Source organism: Mixophyes fleayi, chromosome 4 (assembly GCF_038048845.1).
Source record: "Mixophyes fleayi isolate aMixFle1 chromosome 4, aMixFle1.hap1, whole genome shotgun sequence".
Lineage (NCBI taxonomy): Eukaryota > Metazoa > Chordata > Amphibia > Anura > Limnodynastidae > Mixophyes > Mixophyes fleayi.
The window spans coordinates 324,839,458-324,863,412 of record NC_134405.1 but is presented as its reverse complement, the minus strand read 5'-3'; the positions used below and the strand labels follow the sequence as shown (position 1 = coordinate 324,863,412).

General features: G+C 42.2%; 1 protein-coding gene across 1 annotated transcript; it reads left to right on the top strand.

The window, feature by feature from the left end:
* The first annotated feature begins 7,347 nt into the window (after window positions 1-7,347).
* Window positions 7,348-23,363, top strand: LOC142153022 (uncharacterized). The gene is made up of 3 exons (XM_075210241.1): window positions 7,348-7,439; window positions 21,277-21,398; window positions 22,746-23,363. The coding sequence occupies exons 1-3, from the start codon at window positions 7,428-7,430 to the stop codon at window positions 23,341-23,343; spliced, it is 732 nt and encodes a 243-aa protein (XP_075066342.1). The 5' UTR covers window positions 7,348-7,427; the 3' UTR covers window positions 23,344-23,363.
* The last annotated feature ends 592 nt before the right edge of the window (window positions 23,364-23,955 follow it).

Genomic DNA, 23,955 nt, shown 5'->3' with positions numbered 1-23,955 from the left:
GATGCTGGACTGCTTGTTATTTTTTTTAACCTAAGTTTCTGATTTTCCCAACAGTTTTCCGAGAACTCGCTGAAAAATTACGAAAAATGGATGAGGATCCCAGATGGTTAAGGTCCCTACCTCTACTGAGTGTGGCTTTAAAAACGCCACAAATGGATAGACAACTCTTGCCAGGATTTGTGTAAAAATAATTCCACACTTGAGAGGTGGATTTTTGGTTTTATGCCCAGGCATGACAATGGCTTTTTTGTTATCACTGGCAAGAACTGCAGCAATTTTTCTTTTCAAGTGTATGAAAATCATATTGTGACATAGGAGGTGGTCAAAATTGAATAAAAAAAATGACTGGAAATTAGTGTTACTGAGGTTAATAATAATAATAATGTAGCTACAAAATAATACCTAAATTATGTTATTTTAGCACCATTAAATGTAATTTTTTTTAACAAATAGCAAAACAAAACTAGAGATGGTCACTGACCCCCGTGTTTTGGTTTTGGATTCGGTTTTGGATCTGGATTACCGTCGTGTTTTGGTTTTGGTTTTGGTTTTGCAAAACCGCCATTGCGTGTTTTGGTTTTGGTTTTGTTTGGTTTTGTTTTGCTATTTTGTTGGAAAATACATGTTTTTGTGCCTAAAATAACCCAATTTAGTGCTCCAACTGTTTTAGAGATAAGTAATCTAATTGTTGAGGTAATAAATCATCCAAAAAAACTGTTTAATTCTTTGTTGGTAGGCCTTCATTTATTCTACACACAAAACAGATTGTCTTCCTCTCCATCTATGCATATTGGCAATGCAGCCATCGTCTTTGAATCTATATTACACCCTACACTTATAGTTAAATATGTAAAGAAATGGAAAAAGACAGTTTGCTTTCTGTCTCTATAGGCCCCCTCCACTATTTTAAAAAAACAAAAAATTCAGCCATTATAGACTGTACAATATTAATTGACATGGAGAAAGCCAGTTTGGTTTCTGTCTCTCTAGGCCCCCCTCCACTTGTATAAAATACCAAAAAATCCAGCCGTTATATACTGTACAATATTAATTGACATGGAGAAAGGCAGTTTGGTATCTGTCTGCATCAGATCCTCTCTCCACTAGGAGTAAAATAGAAAACTATTCAGCCGTTATATAATCTAGAATATAAATAGAAATTGAGAAAGGCAATTTGGTATCTGTCTGCATCATAATCATCAACATCATCATTAGCGCCCTCGTCGCCTACACAAATCTCCCCCTCATCCTCTTCTAATTCCAAAGTGGCATCCTCAATTTGGGTATCACCGGCTACACTCGGGCTATTAAGGCACACATCAGCAGAATGCTCACGATTAGACATCCCACTGTTGGATGGACTCTCCACAGGGATTGTTGTCATTTGTGAATCAGAGCAAATATTCTCCTGTAATGCCTCACTGTTATCTTGCAGCTCGGCTTTGACGCGTAACAGTAGTTGTGCACCAATTGTAGGCTGGGTAACTTTTTGGGATCTGCCACTAATAGCCAAAGGTGAAGGCCTCATTCTCTCTTTGCCACTGCGTGTGTAGAATGGCATGCTTGCAATTTTTTTTTTATCGTCACTTAACTTTTGCTCAGTTACACTTCTTTTTCGCTTCAATACAGTAATTTTTTTTTTGGTTTTTGCACTAATTTGAAAACACTCTGTTGTTTGACATCGCCTTGGCCAGATGACGTACTGGGAACACTAACATCAGGACTGGTGACAGAACCTGGTTGCTCATTCAGATCATATGTGGACTGCTTTGAATCCATTCTGAGCGCAAACCACTGGGGAGTGCTAAAAATTATTTAGTAGATACTGCTGACAGATATGACTTTTGACAGCCAGAAATATTAATGCACAATTATGGGGGACACCCCAAAAGCACTGAGGAGTGCTAAAAATGATTTAGTAGATTGTCACTCACCGTACCGTGAGTGCCTCTTCCCGGACATTTAGGAACCGTGGCCGTCCTCCATCCTGAGGGTCTGCGCATGCGCAGCCCTTTCCTATACTTCAGTGTATGTTCCTTTAACTTAATTGGCAGATCAGGCAACACTCCCTATATTAAGCACCTGTGGTCTACACCACGTTGCCTGATCTTGGAGTCTCATTTCCTATGAGTCTCTGAAGGTGTTCCTGTATTCCTCGTGTTTTCAGCGCTGCTGATTCCTGTGGTTTCCAAACCACTTCTACTACTGTGGTTCCCATACCACTTCTACCATCAACTGTATCATCGTGACTGTTAGCTGATTCCTATCCGCTGCCTCCGTGCACTACAGTCCTCTAATCCACATCACGCTATTATATTTCACTGTGACTGTTTGCTGGTTTCTACCCGCTGCCTCTGTGCACTCCAACCGTTACTTTACATCCACTCACCTGTTCCTCATTAAGTCCGTGAGCTGATTCCTATCCGCTGCCTCCGTGCACTACAAGCCTCCAGCCTGCAACTCGCCTGTGTTCATTACCGTGACGGTTAGCTGTTGTCTATCCGCTGCTTCCGTGCCCTACAGCCTCCAGCCTACAACTCGCCTGTGTTCATCATCGGGATTGTTAGCTGATGCCTATCCGCTGCTTCCGTGCACTACAGCCTCCAGCCTACAACTAGCCTGTGATCATCATCGTGACAAGTTAGCTGATTTCTATCCGCTGCTCCTGTGCACTGCAGTCTCTTCTCAGCTCTCCTGTGTTTCCTCGAGACTGCTGCTCTCATTGCCATTTGCTACTCTCCGTGATCAACAGCTCCTGGTCTACTCTGCTCTCCCGTGTTCCATCGCTACTGACAACTATTGGTTGCTACTGGTTACCTCCGTGTACCGCAGAGCCCTGCTGCTGCTGACCGCGCTATCACCCATCTACTGCTGATCCGCTCTCCACGCCTCCACGTGTCCCGCAGGTCTACCCTCCTGTCAGCATTGGATTTATATCTCATCACTACTCCTCTGCTGGATCGTCTCCACTCTCCTGGGTCCTGCTTGAGTCCAGTTCCACGTGTTACTGATTCCTGTGGATTCGTGTCCCTGTTGGTCTACTTATCTGTGCGCTGCACCTACTGACCGCTGCCTCAGCTATCCTGGGACTTCTCATCCAGCTGGCCTCCTGCCGCTCAGGTATCCCTGCACTCCTCTCTGACTGCCTGCTTCTGAACCACGGTATGCATACTTCTCATTGACTGTGCTGGTGTATTGCATATCTTGCTGGACTGTGTTGGTTCTCCTCTGGAGTCTGCTATCCGCTGAGTCTATTGCCATCATTGACTGTGTTAACTTGTGCTGGACTACTTCAAGAGACTTTCTATATTTGCAGACCTGTTCAGTCATTTATATATATATTGTGCATGTTACTGTGGATCGTATATAAGGTGCCTGTGTATATCCTGTGTTGCAGTCTCTCCCCGTGCACCTCCTCACATATATATTCAGTGGTACAACTTGCTGCTAGCAGACCACTGATCCCTGTTTCCAGTATCACCTGTTCCAGTATCCTTTCACATAGCAGTGGTACAACTTGCTATCGCAGACCACTGACTCCCTGGATACCTCCACTTGGATTCCACTCCTTCACTCAGACAGCGGTACCACTTGCTATCCGCAGACCGCTGACTCTCATCACCTCCTCGTTTCTGTTGGACATTCCTCCTCACTATAGCAGTGGTACAACTTGCTACCGCAGACCACTGACTACCTTCACGTGTCCTTGTCCTACAGTTCCTCGTGTACTATTGCCTCCATATTGCCAGTGCTGCTAGTCATAGACTTTCCTGAGCATCTCATCATCTGCTGCTTCCTGGTCCGTGATCACCCAGCTACCAGAGTACCCTATTACCATCTACATTGCTCTGGTAAGCCTACCACCTGGTGATCCCTGGGTAAAGACTCCTAGTGCCCGTGACATAGATACTGCTGACAGATATGACTTTTGACAGCCAGAAATATTAATGCACAATTAGGGAGGACACCCCAAAAGCACTGAGGAGTGCTAAAAATTATTTAGTAGATACTGCTGACAGATATGACTTTTGACAGCCAGAAATATTTATGCACAATTATGGGGGACACCCCAAAAGCGCTGGGGAGTGCCAAATATGAAGAAAAAATAATAAACCTCTATCCTCCTCTCTGCACTAGTGATTTTGGTTAGAGCAATTGCAAGAACAATATTGTATTCTCTGTCCCTGCTCTAATTAGCCTATGACTACACCCTGCTCTCTCCCTCTGTCAAATGGCGATGGATTGCTGTGGAGGCGTGTATTTATAAAGTTGAAGTATCGCGAGAACCGAGATCCGACGACGTCACAATGACGTTCGGCCTCGATTTGGATTCGGAACGGGCGGGAGAGTACCGAGCTGCTCAGCTCGGTACTCGGATACCCAAAGTTCGGGTGGGTTCGGTTGGGTACGACGGTAATCCAGATCCAAACCGAATCCACAACCAAAACATGGGGGTCAGTGACCATCTCTAATATATATATATATATATATATATATATATATATATATATATATATATATATATATTTATATACATATCAATATCTCACTATATGTCTATATATATATTGAGATATTTATTGATATATTTAATTCAGTCCGCTTGGATGGCATTTGGCAATTAGTGTTGTGTATTTATTCTTTGTCGGCATATTAAAACTCTAAACGCTAATGAATTGTGTAAATATCCTCAACAATAACTTTAATGATACTACACCCCCAGGTGTAGGGTATTTGAACAAAGAATACACAGAGAGAATTTCTATAAACAAATATATTATGCACAAAATCCAAACATTGTTACAGTCAGCACATACAAATATGTATTAAAAAATCTAATATTTACATTGCCCATAAAGCATTCAAACATACAAAAGAAATAGTAGAAAGACATTGTGTAATAGTAAAAGAAAAATAGTCTGTAACACACAAGAGATACACCAATTCACACAACAATATTTCACATCAAAGGAACCACAGGATCCCCTTTTACAGTACTTGTTACTTCTAATTTCTTGCACAGTATTTCAAATAGAAATATGCAACATCTTCTGGTCAACTAATTTATGACATCTTCATTATTATTATAATTAATAAATCTTAAAAAATGAAAAACAAACCTCACTCTATATTATATTTTATTCTTTATATCTTCTCCCTACAGCACTTTATTTACATACATGGCTGATTATAATGGAATATATATATATATAAAAAAGTTAACCCGTGCATGATACTCATGCATTCTAGTCAAATTAAGCTACTTAAGGTGTTAAAAAGGTTCTTGTCATGCATTTGGGCCATAGCCCAGGCCTCAACCACCAACCACTCCCCACTGTCACACCCGGCAACCACCAACCACTCCCCACTGTCACTTCTCCTTCAAGAAATATATATATATTTTTTTTTAAATCTTTAGAAACACTTTTAACAATTAACAAATTAAAAACATCTTAGTATACCAAATTTCAGCCCTTTCTGAATTTTTTTTTCCACACACACTAAGAATTTAGTAGGTCAGTGTACAACTCTGCCCAGCAGGTGGCGCTGCAGCTTGGTTTTATTTTTTCCACACACACACAGACTAACACACGCCACTAGACATTTATATATTAGATATATATATATATATATATATCTATATAGATATATATATATAGATATATATAGATATATATATATAGATATATATATATAGATATATATATAGATATAGAGGGAGAAAGAGAGAGCGCTTTAAAATCACAACAATACCAGCAACAAATTATAGATATCTCTGTCGCTTAATCACACTGTGCCCCCTTCATCATACTGCTGTCCCCTTCATCACACTGTGTCCCCTTCATCATACTGCTGTCCCCTTCATCACGCTGTGCCCACTTCATCATACTGCTGTCCCCTTCATCACACTGTGTCCCCTTCATCATACTGCTGTCCCCTTCATCACGCTGTGCCCACTTCATCATACTGCTGTCCCCTTCATCACACTGTGTCCCCTTCATCATACTGCTGTCTCCTTCATCACGCTGTGCCCACTTCATCATACTGCTGTCCCCTTCATCACACTGTGTCCCCTTCATCATACTGCTGTCCCCTTCATCACGCTGTGCCCACTTCATCATACTGCTGTCCCCTTCATCATACTGCTGTCCCCTTCATCATACTGCTGTCCCCTTAATCACACTGTGCCCACTTCATCATACTGCTGTCCCCTTCATCACACTGTGTCCCCTTCATCATACTGCTGTCCCCTTCATCACACTGTGTCCCCTTCATCATACTGCTGTCCCCTTCATCATACTGCTGTCCCCTTTATCACACTGTGTCCCCTTCATCATACTGCTGCCCCTTCATCACACTGTGTCCCCTTCATCATACTGATGTCCCCACTTCATCACACTGTGTCCCCACTTCATCACACTGTGTCCCCACTTCATCACACTGTGTCCCCTTCATCACACTGTGTCCCCTTCATCACACTGTGTCCCCTTCATCACGCTGCTGTCCCCTTCATCACGCTGTGCCCACTTCATCATACTGCTGTCCCCTTCATCACGCTGTGCCCACTTCATTATACTGCTGTCCCCTTCATCACGCTGTGCCCACTTCATCATACTGCTGTCCCCTTCATCACGCTGTGCCCACTTCATCATACTGCTGTCCCCTTCATCAAGCTGTGCTCCCTTCATAACACTGTGTCCCCTTCATCATACTGCTGTCCCCTTCATCACACTGTGTCCCCTTCATCAAGCTGTGCTCCCTTCATAACACTGGTCCCTTCATAACACTGTTCCCCTTCATCACACTGTGCCCCCTTCATCACTTTGTGCCCTTCACACTGTGCTCCTTTATCACACTCAGGGGCGGGCTGGGCAGGGGGGCATCGGCATCGGCCCCCCGGGCCGCGCACAATCACGGCTGTTAGGGCCGGCCGCCCCCCCCGGAAGTAATATAAATGTGATGCGGCCGCGTCATGCGGCGTGTGTCCGTCAGCCCGCACCTGATCACACTACTGCCCTCTTCATCACACTGCTGTTAAAAATCAGGATGGTGATTTATAAAGTGGTGGTTTGTAAATCTGTGGTTTCCCAGTCTCTTAACCTGCGGTTCGGCCTTCAGTAAATCCGGTGGTTTAAAACTGCCAAAAAAACCACAGAAAACTTGCGTCTTCATCAAACCTCCCTTTAGTAAACCTGGTCCCTTTTATTTCTGTTGTTTTACATTTTACCAGGAAACTGCAAAATCAAGTTAATATTTATCTTAGTGATATTTATCTTGGATATTTATTGTACCGAGTAAACCAGGTCTGTCAATACTGCAGAATATCATCGGTACTGTATTGTGTATATAAAGTCTCACTCAGACTGCAGAACATTCATTTCAGTAAGAACTTATTGTTGTCAGGATCAGGTTCAATATTTTTTATAATGACATCTCAGGTAAGTCTTCTTATAAATACTAATACAGCTTTTGTTATATAATACTAACGAGGTATAATTTGCAGAGCTGTTAAACGATTATTTCTAAAACAAAGGGGCATATTCATATTCGCCGAAAATCCCGCGCTCCAAAAATATTACCGTTAATACGGTAATATCTCGCTGGATTTCAGCTTGTAGCTCCCAGAGCTGCGTGCTGAAATCCAGCGAGTAAATTACCGTATTAACGGTTTTTACTCGCAGGATTACCGTATTAATGGTAATATTTTTGGAGCGCAGGATTTTAGGTGATCCCACCGTCAATTGAATATGCCCCAAAGAGCCTATACTTTACATTCTAGAAGTTTATCTGTCATAACATACACATTAAGCAATAAATAGAAAATGATGTACATATTTTTTAACAGAGGTCACAATAGCAAATAGAAACATGTCTGATTATTCCATATACTTAAAGCAGCAATTCCATGTTAAAAATGTGTGTGCTTTTTTTTTTTTAACACAAATCACTGTGGAAGGCTATAGGAAGAATCTTGGGGCTAGATTTACTAAGCTGCGGGTTTGAAAAAGTGGGGATGTTGCCTATAGCAACCAATCAGATTCTAGCTTCATTTATTTACTACCTTCTACAAAATGACAGCTAGAATCTGATTGGTTGCTATAGGCAACATTCCCACTTTTTCAAACCCGCAGCTTAGTAAATCTAGCCCTTGGTATTTACCATTTTCCCTTAGGTTGTTACTTCAGTATGCTATAATTGGTTTATAATTCTGCACAGTGTTATAGACTACCATGGAAACCACAGTCACATGGCACATGATCTAGTGAGCGGAGACACTTTGAAATGCCCCTCTGAGCTCTGTCTGGTCTGCGTACTGTAAAATCTTTCCCTTCTCCTTAAACATACCTTATAACTGCATACCGAGAAATCTCTGCACTTTTCCACCTAGATGTCATATATTGGTGCACACAAGGGATTATAATGTATGATATAGTGACTCTAAATACCAAAAGTGAACTGAAATAGTGTATGTAATGTTCATGCCCGTACCTTAAAAGTAATTGTGTTTCTTACGCATTTTACAATAAATGCAATTCCATGAATGTGTGTGGTGTTTTGGGGTGAATATGAGACTTACTTTTATAGTAATGTCAATTAAGAAAAAAAAAATCCCCTCTCTCACCTTTAAGTTTGCCTTTCACCATCTTATCTATGTCAAATCTATAAGCGTTAATAAATTGATCGCAAGCCGAGTAGAGTGATAAATTTATGTGTATCACTTTCCATTGCATTGTGAAATCCATTGTGCTGTTTTAAAAAGCAAATTGTTTAACACACTCCTCTCTTCAACTCTAAAGAGGTGGTGAGATACCACGTCAACGCACACCAACATGACAAGACTTTTGCAAATAGTTGCTGGACACATAGATGGATCTGGACTCATCACATCTCTAAATAAGGCCCCTTGAGATTAAGACAATGATGTGCAAATATAAGTACTGATACATTAGTAGTCACACTCTAAATTCCGGAATGTTTAATGTAAGATCAAAAAGGTCAAACACTGAAGCAATAAACCAATCGTTAGAACTCCCAGGAGATTCTGGGGCTGTTGCAGAGTGGGGGTGGTTGCGTGAAATCGCTCTGCACATACCCAGATAGTGGGTGCAAACATACGTGTCTATGCACAATTGGGCAATTCTGTCACTTACACCCGCCTCCGCCTGGAGACATGGGATAGGGCAGGGAAGGGATGTACTTAGTACAGTAAAGGTGTGTTTGAGCAAATGCAACTCATGCAGACCTGCGGAAATACACATGTATGCCTGATAAGAGGAGTAGGTTTTGCACTTCAAACCGGACAGGTGCAAATACTAGATCTCTCTGCTGAATTTGACACTGTTGACCACACTCTCCTCATACAAACGCTACAATCCCTAGGTCTTGAAGGCACTGTCCTATCCTGGTTCTCATCCTACCTATCTAATCGCTCTTTCAGTGTTAATGTCACTCACCGTACCGTGAGTGCCTCTTCCCGGACATTTAGGAACCGTGGCCGTCCTCCATCCTGAGGGTCTGCGCATGCGCAGCCCTTTCCTATACTTCTGTGTATGTCCCTTTAACTCAATTGGCAGATCAGGCAACACTCCCTATATTAAGCACCTGTGGTCAACACCACGTTGCCTGATCTTGGAGTCTCATTTCCTATGAGTCTCTGAAGGTGTTCCTGTATTCCTCGTGTTGTCAGCGCTGCTGATTCCTGTGGTTTCCAAACCACTTCTACCTCTGTGGTTTCCAAACCACTTCTTCTACTGTGGTTCCCATACCACTTCTACCATCAACTGTATCATCGTGACTGTTAGCTGATTCCTATCCGCTGCCTCCGTGCACTACAGTCTTCCAAACCACTTCAACGCTATTACTTATCATTGTGACTGTTTGCCGATTCCTATCCGCTGCCTCCGTGCACTACAGTCCTCTAATCCACATCACGCTATTATATTTCACTGTGACTGTTTGCTGGCTTCTACCCGCTGCCTCTGTGCACTCCAACCGTTACTTTACATCCACTCACCTGTTCCTCATTAAGTCCGTGAGCTGATTCCTATCCGCTGCCTCCGTGCACTACAAGCCTCCAGCCTGCAACTCGCCTGTGTTCATTACCGTGACTGTTAGCTGTTGTCTATCCGCTGCTTCCTTGCACTACAGCCTCCAGCCTACAACTCGCCTGTGTTCATCATCGGGATTGTTAGCTGATGCCTATCCGCTGCTTCCGTGCACTACAGCCTCCAGCCTACAACTCGCCTGTGATCATCATCGTGACAAGTTAGCTGATTTCTATCCGCTGCTCCTGTGCACTGCAGTCTCTTCTCAGCTCTCCTGTGTTGCCTCGAGACTGCTGCTCTCATTGCCATTTGCTACTCTCCGTGATCAACAGCTCCTGGTCTACTCTGCTCTCCCGTGTTTCATCGCTACTGACATCTATTGGTTGCTACTGGTTACCTCCGTGTACGGCAGAGCCCTGCTGCTGCTGACCGCGCTATCACCCATCTACTGCTGATCCGCTCTCCACGCCTTCACGTGTCCCGCAGGTCTACCCTCCTGTCAGCATTGGATTTATATCTCATCACTACTCCTCTGCTGGATCATCTCCACTCTCCTGGGTCCTGCTTGAGTCCAGTTCCACGTGTTACTGATTCCTGTGGATTCGTGTCCCTGTTGGTCTACTTATCTGTGCGCTGCACCTACTGACCGCTGCCTCAGCTATCCTGGGACTTCTCATCCAGCCGGCCTCCTGCCGCTCAGGTATCCCTGCACTCCTCTCTGACTGCCTGCTTCTGAACCACGGTATGCATACTTCTCATTGACTGTGCTGGTGTATTGCATATCTTGCTGGACTGTGTTGGTTCTCCTCTGGAGTCTGCTATCCGTTGAGTCTATTGCCATCATTGACTGTGTTAACTTGTGCTGGACTACTTCAAGAGACTTTCTATATTTGCAGACCTGTTCAGTCATTTATATATATATTGTGCATGTTACTGTGGATCGTATATAAGGTGCCTGTGTATATCCTGTGTTGCAGTCTCTCCCCGTGCACCTCCTCACATATATATTCAGTGGTACAACTTGCTGCTAGCAGACCACTGATCCCTGTTTCCAGTATCACCTGTTCCAGTATCCTTTCACATAGCAGTGGTACAACTTGCTATCGCAGACCACTGACTCCCTGGATACCTCCACTTGGATTCCACTCCTTCACTCAGACAGCGGTACCACTTGCTATCCGCAGACCGCTGACTCTCATCACCTCCTCGTTTCTGTTGGACATTCCTCCTCACTATAGCAGTGGTACAACTTGCTACCGCAGACCACTGACTACCTTCACGTGTCCTTGTCCTACAGTTCCTCGTGTACTATTGCCTCCATATTGCCAGTGCTGCTAGTCATAGACTTTCCTGAGCATCTCATCATCTGCTGCTTCCTGGTCCGTGATCACCCAGCTACCAGAGTACCCTATTACCATCTACATTGCTCTGGTAAGCCTACCACCTGGTGATCCCTGGGTAAAGACTCCTAGTGCCCGTGACAGTTAATTTCTCTGCATCCACCTCTGCTCCGCTTCCTTTATCAGTTGGAGTACCACAAGGCTCAGTCCTAGGTCCTCTGCTATTCTCTATCTACACCACTTCTCTTGGAAAACTAATAAGCTCCTTTGGATTTCAGTATCATCTCTATGCGGATGATACACAAATCTATCTATCTTCTCCTGATCTTTCACCATCTGTGTTGTCTCGCGTTACTGACTGTCTTTCTGCCATATCATCTTGGATGTCTTCTCGCCAACTCAAACTCAATCTTTCAAAAACTTTAATTAATAATATTCCCACCCAAAAACAGAAGCTTCCTGCCTGACATTTCTATTTCTGTTGATAACATGACCATAAATCCCACCCCGCAAGCTCGTTGCCTAGGTGTAATCCTTGATTCACAACTGTCATTTATTCCCCACATCAACTCTATATCTAAATCATATTACATACACCTAAAGAACATTTCCAGAATACGCACATATCTGACACAAGACACCGCAATAACATTAATTCATGCACTCATCATCTCCCGCATCGACTATTGCAATTCCCTCCTTACTGGTCTTCCCAAAGTCAGACTTGAGCCCCTACAATCTATTATGCATGCAGCGGCTAGATTGATTTTTCTTGCAAAACGTTCTTCCTCTGCTGAGCCACTCTGTATGTCTCTACATTGGCTGCCTGTATTTCAACGAATCCAATATAAAATTCTTCTACTAACATACAAGGCCATCAACAAAATTGCACTGACATACATTTCCTCACTTGTCTCAAAATATCTCCCTACTTGACACCTCCGTTCTGCACAAGATCTGCGTCTCTCTTCCACTCTCATCACATCCTCCCATTCTCGGTTACAGGACTTTTTCGGGCTGCACCCACCTTGTGGAATTCCCTCCCTCGCACAGTAAGACTTTCCTCTAGTCTCCAAACCTTCAAGAGTTCTCTGAAAACTCACCTCTGCAGACAAGCTTATTATATTCCTCAACCACCATCTTAATCTCCCCTATTACCACCCTCTACACAGCTAACACAAGACAACAACCCTCTGACCAACACTGCTACACACACAGCCCACTCAGTACTTTTACCTTTGCTTTCTAGCTGGTCCATTGTGCAATATGATGTAGCACATGTCCTTGTGCTTTAAACTCCCATTGTCCTATAGATTGTAAGCTTGCGAGCAGGGTTCTCTTACCTCTCTGTATGTATGTATTACCCAGTATTGTCTTATTAATGTTTGTTCCCAATTGTAAAGCGCTACGGAATTTGCTGGCGCTTTATAAATAAATGATGATGATGATGATGATGATACTCAATGAATGCGCATATACTGCTGATGTGGATATTGATGGATCTCGAGATGGGTGTAGCTCTGTATATGGGTGAAAATCCACTATTATTCTTGCTTTTTTTTTTTAAGAGTAATTTACAACATTTTGCCAGCTCCTCTGTCTTACATAATACATTACGCTCAATATAGTAACTTTATAGCCGACTTATGTGCATATATATTGTGGAGTTTTAGCTCCTTTCGGTGGAGCCTGGCATTTGAGCCTTTTGTATTTTCTCTGCCATTAATCATAAGACTTCCTGAAAATTACCATTAGTTTGTGCCTGATGTGCACTGGCTTGTGCCTGATTGGCATTGACTTGTGCCGGATTGGCATTGGCTTGTGCCAGATTGGCATTGGCTTCAACAGTACCTCTATGTGATCAGATGTGCAGGCAGTGTTGTAGCCGCTTTTACCCAGGGGAGGGCTGGCAAATGTTGGCCCGGGGGGGCAAGATTCAATTCAGCAGAATCACTGGGCCACCCGCAAAAAATGCAGGTGGCCCAGTGACCCAGTTCATGGTAGTCCACTATGGGACCGTCCCAGCCTGCCCCTGCTTTTACCCAAAACATGTACCAGCGTAATACTGACCTGTTCCCAAAATCCTGTCCAGACTTTCTGAAACAGCTTACTTGATCAAACAGGTATGGCACTACAGTTACCAGCATGCACAGCAAAAAAAAAAGGAGTAACTTTGCATCTTGGCAAAACCATGTTACAATGCAAGGGGTGCAAATTAGTTTATTATTTTGCACATAAGGAAAATACTGTCTGTTTTTTCATGTAGCACACAAATACTCAATAGCTTTATATTTACACTGAAATTTAAGGTTGATCTAGGACATGTCCTACCCCAACTACAAATCTACCGTCACATTTTAAATTTACCTCCCCCTCCAATGCAACATGGTTTTGCCAAGGTGCAAAGTTACATATTTTTTTTTTGCTTTACTTTCTTTAATGTATTAGGCCCAATATGTGAAGATATTTTCTTGCAAGCCTTTACTCCACCAGTTGTGGAGACTTAGCTCCTCTCCAGGTAAGCTTAGCACTTTTTAGCGGCATTAACAGTCAAATAATCCACTTGAAAGGATTTAAATCCAGTCTGGCTGTTTTTTATTGTCATCAAATCAAACGTTACCATACTTCTGGTCTGTGCAGAACCAAACAGTACACAGATCATTTCACAATTCCTCTCCACCACTGCTCTAGAGACACACTCTCCTTATAAGAGATCAGAATGAACATTTAGAAGCAGCGGTATGGAACTGTAAGTCAATGGAATATGATGGTCTTGCAACCAAAGCAGTAAGAGAAGTGGCGGTAGGGATAATAATGCATGTAAATGAAATATAAATGTATACAATTTACTTCTGATAGGATTTCTTGTTTTGCCCCTTTTATCCCTACACAACAAAATAAAACGATTGCATGTCTGTCATAAAGATGCATATTCATGTTTTACATATAAATATATAATATACATAGTTTACTGTCATTCGTTTATATAATGGAGATGAGAGTGTTAATCTGTGCTCTCAGTCCCATTGAGCACCCCCCCCATCGTCTCTATCTCTCCCCCCCACTCATTATTGCCGTTCCCTTATTACTATCCTAATCCCCCCCACATAAGCTGTCATCATTATCATCGCTTATTTGTAAAGCATCACCAAACTCCACAGCGCTGGTCACTCAGGAGGGTGGGGTACGAATTTACGGAAGTGATTAAAAAACGACAGGCGGTAAGATGAAAAGCGGTAATAACAGCAGCCTGTTTTGACGTCAATTTAAATTGCGACCTGTATTTTTAAAACGGCAATGGCGGGTCCCTAACCCTAACCTTATTCCTAACCCTAAGCCTAACCCTAACCTTATTCCTAACCCTAAGCCTAACCCTAACCTTATTCCTTACCCTAAGCCTAACCCTAACCTTATTCCTAACCCTAAGCCTAACCCTATTCCTATTCCTAAGCCTAAGCCTAAGTGTAAGAGTTAGCTCTGATGAGAAGCGGCATTGCCGCTTTAAAAATACTGATCTAGAAGTCGCAATTTAAATTGACGTCAAAACAGGCTGATCGTGATTTCTTAGTACACTGTCGGGAACTTGTTTTGTCATTGTTAAGGTCAGTCATTGTGAGGATACCGGGTTTAATGTAACCTTCTGCACCGCACAGCTGCCATACCCGGTACCTACCCAAGGTTCAAAATCACCCAGGCAAATATCCGAAATAAAACAAATACGTTTATTTAACTTAATGCTAGCAGAAAACAGCAATAAATATATTTAAATAATAACTTGCAACAAATAACACTACAGTCTGGTACAGACAACATACGGGGTATAATGAAAACACCTCACCGGTACCTTGTCACTCTCAGGGACTGCTGTCTATCAATCCAAGATTATCCCCCTCTCTCCTTTAAGGCTACCAGCAAAGGTAGCGGCCTTCAGTTATTGTCACTCTGCTTTCGGTGGACACACAGCTCCCCAAGACCTGGAAAGGTTGATCAGGGCAACGGCAGTACTCCAGGGACCGATTGTCCCTTTCCTATCAGGGGCAGAGATCTATATCTCAACGCCAGCCTGACTTCAGCTATCACTTGGTAGAGAATGCCAATTTGCTGTCCTCTAGAGCTCTCTTTTAAGCCCAGTGGTCCTTTTCTGTGTTTACCTTTTCCCAGGTAAATATACAGACAAAGGGATAGCAGATGAGCCACTCCTGATTTAATTAGGGACAGGTATTTTTCTGTGGCTATACAGCAGAGTTTGTTAAAACAGGAGAGATCACAATCCAGACACATTTACATTTAAATACACAATGCAGTCCTCTGTAGTCATATATAGAGCTCACAGCTAAACTAAGACAAGAGACCCCCTGGTGTGATGTACATTCATACAGGACTGGTGGACAATAATTCTTTTGCCTAGACTGAAACAATGGACTAGTCTGCAAGATAACAATACATGCTGGCAGACATTTTAACTACTTTCAAAATAGAATATATACAAGCCTAAATATGACTGAGAAATATGGGGAACCAGAGGGCTAGAAAAAGTATATGTTTTTATAGTCTGCAGTTTGTGAGAAACAAGGTGCAGGCAGGTTGAGGCGATATTGATACCTCGTTTTCCCACAGTCATCATTTATTAGGAGTCGGGCAAATGAATTTCGTTTATTTTTGTTTGTGGTAATCGCTGTCAGTGTATCAGTTTATCAGCACCGTTAAAGTGACTACCACCGACTCAGGGTGACAAATGCAAATGATAGAAAATACAAATCACACATAAAACAGTATATAGACGGTTGTTGGAGAAGGTGTCCTGTTCATGACAGTTTGCTGTGTAGAGGAAGAGGGCAATTCTGAGATATTAGGATCTATTGGGTCTCGGAGTAGATGTGAGACTTCAGCTGGTTCAGCCGCAGAGGTAGTAGTACCAGGCTAATTTTTTTCTGCTTTTTATGTTATTCCGCATACATGTTTAGTTTACCACAAAGCAGTCCTATACTGTATGCATTCTTAGTTGATATAATTAGCATTAGAAACTACACTGTATAACTGTGCACATTACTTGCTGGTTTCAACTAGGCTCACAATATTGTCATACAATCAATCAGGGGCAGGCTGGTCTGGGAGGCAAGGGGACATCTGCCCCCCGGTCCGGTCCCATAATGGGCTACCTTGGGCCGGGTCACTGGGCCACCTTCATTTTTTTTCTTTAAAATGTTCCTAATAGACCGCTGAGTCGAGCCCTCCCCTTCTATCAAGGCATGTTATGACACACAAAAACAAATAAGATTTCTTTGTCAAAATACCAGAGTAAAAACAATGGGTGCACAATGGCAAAACCCAGATTATCTAATAGGCATAAACAAATGGCGAGAATGTATTGCAGCTTTCGTGAATTTGCCCCTTACGGTTACACATTTGAGGCCTGTTTTAGAGAAGGCAGCAATTTTACTGCCCAAGTATACACACTAAAGTCCGGCCACAAAATTGCTCCTCGCCCCTAAAAGAGATTTTAGCACCAGTGCTTAAAGCCTGGGCAAGATACTGCTATTGTGTGCAAACCAAGAGCAAGGAAGTCACCTAGTAAAAGCAGAAACCAGCACCTGGCAGGGTCAGGCCGGGTTTCAGAGCTGACACTACCATCGAGCAAACGTGGGCGGTTGCCTAGGGTGCCAATGTTTTGGGGGAGACTAAAACACTGAATAAGTGACTCATTCAATATATAGAATGACCCCCCGGTGCCCTCACACTGAGCTCCAACAGCTGACAAGGAGGAGGCCAGGAGACGGCATCTTCTGACCTGTGTATCTGCTCCTCCGTGTCTGTGAAGGAGAACACCTATGAGATATTCCCTTAAATGATCGAGACTAAAGGCATCTGAGGCTAAATGTATCTGATTTTAAGCCCTGAACGATTAATGTGGATTTTTTATTTTCCAGCATTGCTAAGTGGTTAGCACTTCTGTCTCACAGCACTGGGGTCATGAGTTCAATTCCCGACCATGGGCCTTATCTGTGTGGAGTTGTATGTTCTCCCTGTGTTTGCGTGGGTTTCCTCCGGGTGCTCCGGTTTCCTCCCACACTCCAAAAACATACTGGTAGGTTAATTGGTTGCTAACAAATTGACCATAGTCTGTGTGTCTGTCTCTGTGTGTATTTTAGGGAGTTTAGACTGTAAGCTCCAATGGGGCAGGGACTGATGTGAGTGAGTTCTCTGTACAGCGCTGGGGTCGTGAGTTCGATTTCCAACCATGTCCTTATATAGTATATTAAAGCTTCCTGCCTATCAATCAACCGTAGCCGGCATGTGTGGAGTTTGTATGTTCCCCCGTGTTTGCATGGGTCTTCTCCTGGTGCTCCGCTTTCCTCCCACACTCCAAAAACATACTGGTAGGTTAATTGGCTGTTAACAAATTGACCCTAGTCTGTGTGTCTGTCTCTGTGTGTATGTTAGGGAGTTTAGACTGTAAGCTCCAATGGGGCAGGGACTGATGTGAATGAGTTCTCTGTACAGCACTGCGGAATCAGTGGCGCTATATAAATAAATGGTGATAATAATAATAATAATTGCACCAAAGCTTCAGAACAGTGCAGATAAAATATCCTGCGTAAAGCAGGGCAGTAATTCTCTGTTTTGAGTTATCTTTGGGATGCAGTCAGGAGATCTGTTTTTCATTTTGGATAAATAACACTGTGAGATCTGCAATTATGATGAAAACTTAAACCCATTTTTAAAGAATATTATTTTCTCTTGTATCCTCACTGATAAAGCAGAACTATGATTTCCCCCTATATTACTTATTTACTGTTGCTAATTTGTCATATTGTATGGATGGCAGTTAATATATTATGGGTTGTCTACATTAGATATTTCATCTTCTAACAAACCTGCTCCACTTTAACATAAAGGGCCTAATTCATTAAGGAGAGTAAAGCAAAAAAAAAGAGTAACTTTGCACCTGGGCAAAACCACGTTGCATTGGCGGCAGAGGTAACTTTAAAATGTGGGGACAGATTTATAGTTGGGGTAGGATATGTCCTAGATCAGCTTTAAATTTCAATGTGCAAATAAAGCTACCAAGTATTTGTGTGCTAGATGGAAAACAGCCAGTATTTAACTTATGTGCAAAATAATAAACTAATTTGCACCCCTTGTATTGTAACATGGTTTGTCCAGGAGAAAACTTACTCCTTAATGAATTAGGCCCATGATCTTTAGGAAATCATTTTGGTTTCCATCTTCTTCTATTGAGATTTTATTCTAGTTATTAAGGCCTTCAGTTGGGAGAACCTGTGTGTAATCAAGGGGCTTGAAGGCCCCATCTAACCCCCTGCTCTCTAATCTAAACGTATTTTATCAAATGAGTGCTCAACCTGATTTTGGCATTTGTACAAAGTTTGAGGTGAGTACAGTCCCCGTTCCCATGTGTAAATGAGCCCTTAAATCTGGACTTCAATGTATATAAGTGTATTCATTTTTCTGGAGACTTAGTACATGCAATAATCTTCACTTTATAGCATCTGTAGCACCTCTGGCCACATCTAGGTTCACCTTGGTGGACAGTTCTGGTGCCCTGTCCCAAATCCTTGATGCACACAAGCCAGTCACAATTGTGGGTGACAAATAACTGAATAAAATAAGTGTTGGTGAACAATAGCAAAATCCAGATTAATACACAGGCACAAATGTGAGCAAGTTAACTTTTTATTATGTTTGCATTGATTGTATGCCCAAAATTTAATTTAAAGGTTGGTTCATAGACCACAAAATGATTTGCTGTGGATCAAATACAATACTGGTATTGGAACTGTGTCATGTGAAAACACAACAAAATTGCATTCTATGTAGTTAAACATGTTTTGGGAAATGGACACATGAGGAACATTCCAGCAAATGCAGAACTATACCGATGATCGGACATTTAAACAGGGGTGAATACATTTTAGAATATGGGGGACATTAAACAAATATACAAGGTATTTCCTTATAAGCAGTTGGACGAAAGTCCACTTGCACTGCTCATATCCCGTAAAACACACATAATGGTTGATTTGACCCCTAATTGAAGGTTAGCCAAAATAAACGTAAGCCACCTTTATCTTCTGGTAGTGCGGGAAGAGGTCTAATGGGATGGTTACCAATGATACATATTTAAATGAGCCAGACAGGGTCAATAACCCCGTGCACTCTCCCCACCAGCAAATACAAATACTATTCTGCTACTTTATTTATCATGTGTTCCCTATTCCTCTTAGATTGTAAGCTCATTTGACCAGGGCCATCTTTACCTACTATTTCATGTTATTATATGTAATTTGTGTCATGTCACGACCCCCCTCAATGTACAGCCCTGCATTATCTGTGGCGGTTTAAAAATAATAATAATATAATAATAATAATAATATTGTTTTAACCTTAAGAAAATTGGTAAGAACCACCAACTACCTCCCCATTGCTCCCCCAGAGAGTAAATTTTAAAAAATACTTCATACTAGAAGAGATTGCAGGTTGAACTTATTATTTGGGCAGCACAGTGGCCTGATTAGCACTTCTACCACACAGCATTGGGGTCATGAGTTCGATTCCCGACCATGGCCTTATCTGTGTGGAGTTTGTATGTTCTGCGTGGGTTTTCTCCGGATGCTCCGGTTTCTTCCCACACTCCAAAAACATACTGGTAGGTTAATTGGCTGCTATCAAATTGACCCTAGTCTGTGTGTGTGTGTGTGTGTGTGTGTGTGTGTGTTAGAGAATTTAGACTGTAAGCCCCAATGGGGCAGGGACTGATGTGAGTGAGTTCTCTGTACAGCTCTCCAGAATTATTGGCACTATATAAATAGCAGATGATGATGATGATTATTCATATATACCTTGAAGTCATTTTGTAAGCAAGAGAGCTATGAATGGCTTACAGTCATAAACTCCCATCTATATGCCTCTTAGTTAATAATGCATTGTTAGACAATGCAATGATAGTTATGAGGCATATAAGGGGTTAAACAAATACATTCCTTCTCTCCATTACCCACCCACCCCCACCCAGCAAACTCACATCCCCAAACTCAGTCACTTCTAACGACCCCTCCGTCATGGATACTGGTCTAGGGGGCTAATCATGGACCCTGGCGGACAGTAGTTGTCCTGCTATCATTCTGGAATCTGATGGAAAGAAGCATAAAGGGGTGTTCTCTGGATTTTTTAAATGATTTTAGGTTTTAATTTTATCGTTTTATAACAATCAAAGTTTTGGTGTTCATGCTGCACCCTGGTTATGACCAGTTAACATTACTAATGAACCAGTATAATTTTAAATTAAATGGGAAAATGGTGTAAACACAAAATAGGGCATGGAGGGGAGAATGATACAAGCTTAATTGGTATGGGAGTGAGGGGTTAGATTGCAATATGTGTCGCAGCATATCGAGGGGCACAAGTCAATGTTACAATTTAGCCTAAATATGGAAAGCGGGGATGCCAGGCTGTTTGACTGCACTACCCATTCAGGGGTGCACGGAAGATTTTTAAGGGGGGGTTTCCCCTCCACCCCAAAAAAAAAAAAGCGATAGAGCTGCCACGCGCATGCGCAGCAGCTTCGTTTCGGCAGCACTGTACTATACAGCAGCCGCGGCGCTGTCAAAGAAGCAACCGGACACTTCTTTGACAGCGCCGCGGCTGCTTTATAGTACAGTACAGTGCCGCTATGTAGGGCACTTTTTCAGCGGAGGCGAGGGGTTTCTGGAGACCCAGAAACCCCCCCTGCGTGCGCCCCTGGCATTAGTTTTTCTTAATGTTCTGGTTTCTTTTTGACATTTTACATTCTGTAAAAACTTGACATGTGAACCATTTATAAATAAGGATTTAGAAAAGCGTCAGAGTGGAGCTAATTTCTGATATCTTTGCAGGTGCAGAAGAGGTCTGTCGTATTTGTTCTGTTCTTCCTTTGGGCTTCGGTGCTGACGGGAACCTGTCTTACTCCAGATCAAATTAAAAGGGCTACTGACCACATCAGAAACACTATAACCAAGTAGGCATCCCGTTCATTTTACTATATATGGATACTTCTATATAAGACTTTTTTGTTAAAAGGCCTCGAATTGAATGTGTTAAAACATTTTTATTGAAAACAGCTTTTTTTTCCCGAGTACTTTTATAGTTAACAAAAATTGCACCATTAGCCTGAAATCTTGCTAACTTTCTTCTCATTCGGTAGTTTTAAACATCCACTTTACTGGAAACGATTTTGTTTTCATCATAAGGAATATTATATAATATAATTATTATGAGAATGTTATAATTCAGCAAGTGATTATACTTTTCTATTATATATATTTGAATTGCTCACTATTTGGGTACAGTCAGGATAAATGGTAGTATAGTAATTAAAATCGATAACATTTTGCCATTAATACAAATCCCCTTTGCTGGTAGACAACCTGATAGGGAACCTAACACTTTCCAGCCTTCAATAGGAGATATCACATCACTAATTATCTCAGTAATAAGTTTAAACAATATATCTAATCAAAGAAAGAGACACCTCTCTGTAATAACATTACTGGTTAGTGGTAACCCGTGGGCAGGTGTAAGCAACTTCTGAGGATATGGTATTCATCATCATCAGCAGCAGCAGCTATTTATATAGCGCCACTGATTCCGCAGCGCTGTACAGAGAACTTACTCACATCAGTCCCTGCTCCATTGGAGCTTACAGTCTAAATTCCCTAACATACACACACACAGACTAGGGTCAATTTGATATCAGTCAATTAACCTACCAGTATGTTTTTGAAGTGTGGGAGGAAACCCAGGGAGAACATACAAACACGGGGAGATTATACAAACTCTATACAGTCCCTGCCCCATTGGAGCTTACAATTTAATTTCCCTAACACACACACACACACACACACACACATACACACACACAGACTGAGAGATATTCAAGAGGATTTCATGATCTTCCATGGAGCATTGTGAATAGAGTCATGTTCAGCGTTTAGCCTCTGGTGATTATCACTGTTGGCCAATTGGGAGTGTGGTGAAGCGTCTCAAATCATCAAGTTGGGTGCGTGCAAAATAGAGATGCAATTCACTTTGTTGTTCTACCTGTCATTGTGCTGGTTGATAGATCAGGAAGAAGCGGCTAGTATAATCATAAGCATAATGTCGCCTGCCGCAATAATGGCCCCTTGTTATAGGCACTCACAACCTCCAAAGTTATAGATCCCTATCATAATGACCATTCTGGTTCACTTACTGGATGACATTGGCAGTAGGTTTTGAAAATTCAGCTCAATGACACTGGTGTCATATCGAAGTTCTGCATACAGATATCAGGCTTTTAATATATTCTGTTTTTATCTAAATGCAGACAAATCGATCAGCAATATGCATATGTTGTCAAGTTTTCTGAAGACCAATGCAAAGAACTAAATGGAAATGACATAGACAAGGCGCTGAAACAAGATGTAGAAAAAGCCAGTGAGATTCGTAACAATGTTACAAATTCTAAGATATATATAGGAACAAACCTGGTGATGGCTTCATATAAAGACATCAAAAAGAACAGGAGAAATACCATTAGGAGACATGCAGAAAGACGTCTACTGACTTCTGAGGATTCTGGGCCCGTACCAGTGAGCTCCCTGCTGGATTCCAAACCGGAAGCAGGATGTGCGATATTCTACACTCTCTACTCTCCATGTACAAAGGCCTGTGCCAATCTTGAAGTGGATTATAACATCATAGACAAATTTTATTTGTTTGAAAGTGTCAAAGATACATCTTTTGTTTTCGGGTCTGTCTATTTTACAGAGAAAAAGAAAGAAGAGGTTTGGTTGTCTTTTGAGAGGATTAACAAGAAAATGCCTTTGTACCGCTGCAGCAATGCTAACTGCATGAAATGTTTTGAAAAACAAAATAATGGTCTAGAGGCAAGAAATGAAAACTGTTTCTTTTATAATACTTAATAAAAATGCAAAGCCTGTAATACATGTTGTCCTAACTTTACAAAAAGAGTGGTTTATCTGCTGCAATTTGTAACCCAGATTTTGCAGTCGGAAGTCATTAATAAATAATCTCAGTATAAACCATACTTACCTACTTTCTTCAGCTCCCTTCCGGGAGCCAGCCAGTGGAGGGGGGCGTGAAGGGGCGGGGTGGCCGAAATCGCGTCATTTCGGCCCCGCCCCCTGTGACGTCATGACGCAAATTGCGTCATTTGACAGCGGGGGCGGGGCCAAACGCCGCGATTCACCGGGAATCGCGGCGTTTGGGATCTAATTCTGCCCACTTCACTAGGAAGTGGGGCACTTCCTAGTGAAGTGGGCAGAATTCGGGAGATTGCCACACTCGCCCGGGAGTCCGGGAGACTCTCACAAAATGCGGGAGTCTCCCGGACATTCCGGGAGAGTTGGCAAGTATGGTATAAACGCAGTTCAGAATCCAATTAAAATGATATCACACCCACTGTATGGATAATGAAAAGCAGAATTGTATATGTTTTCTGTGAATAATTTTACGTTAATCTCTATTAAATAATTCAAGCATCAACATTGTGTACGTGATCTATTTGTTGTGTT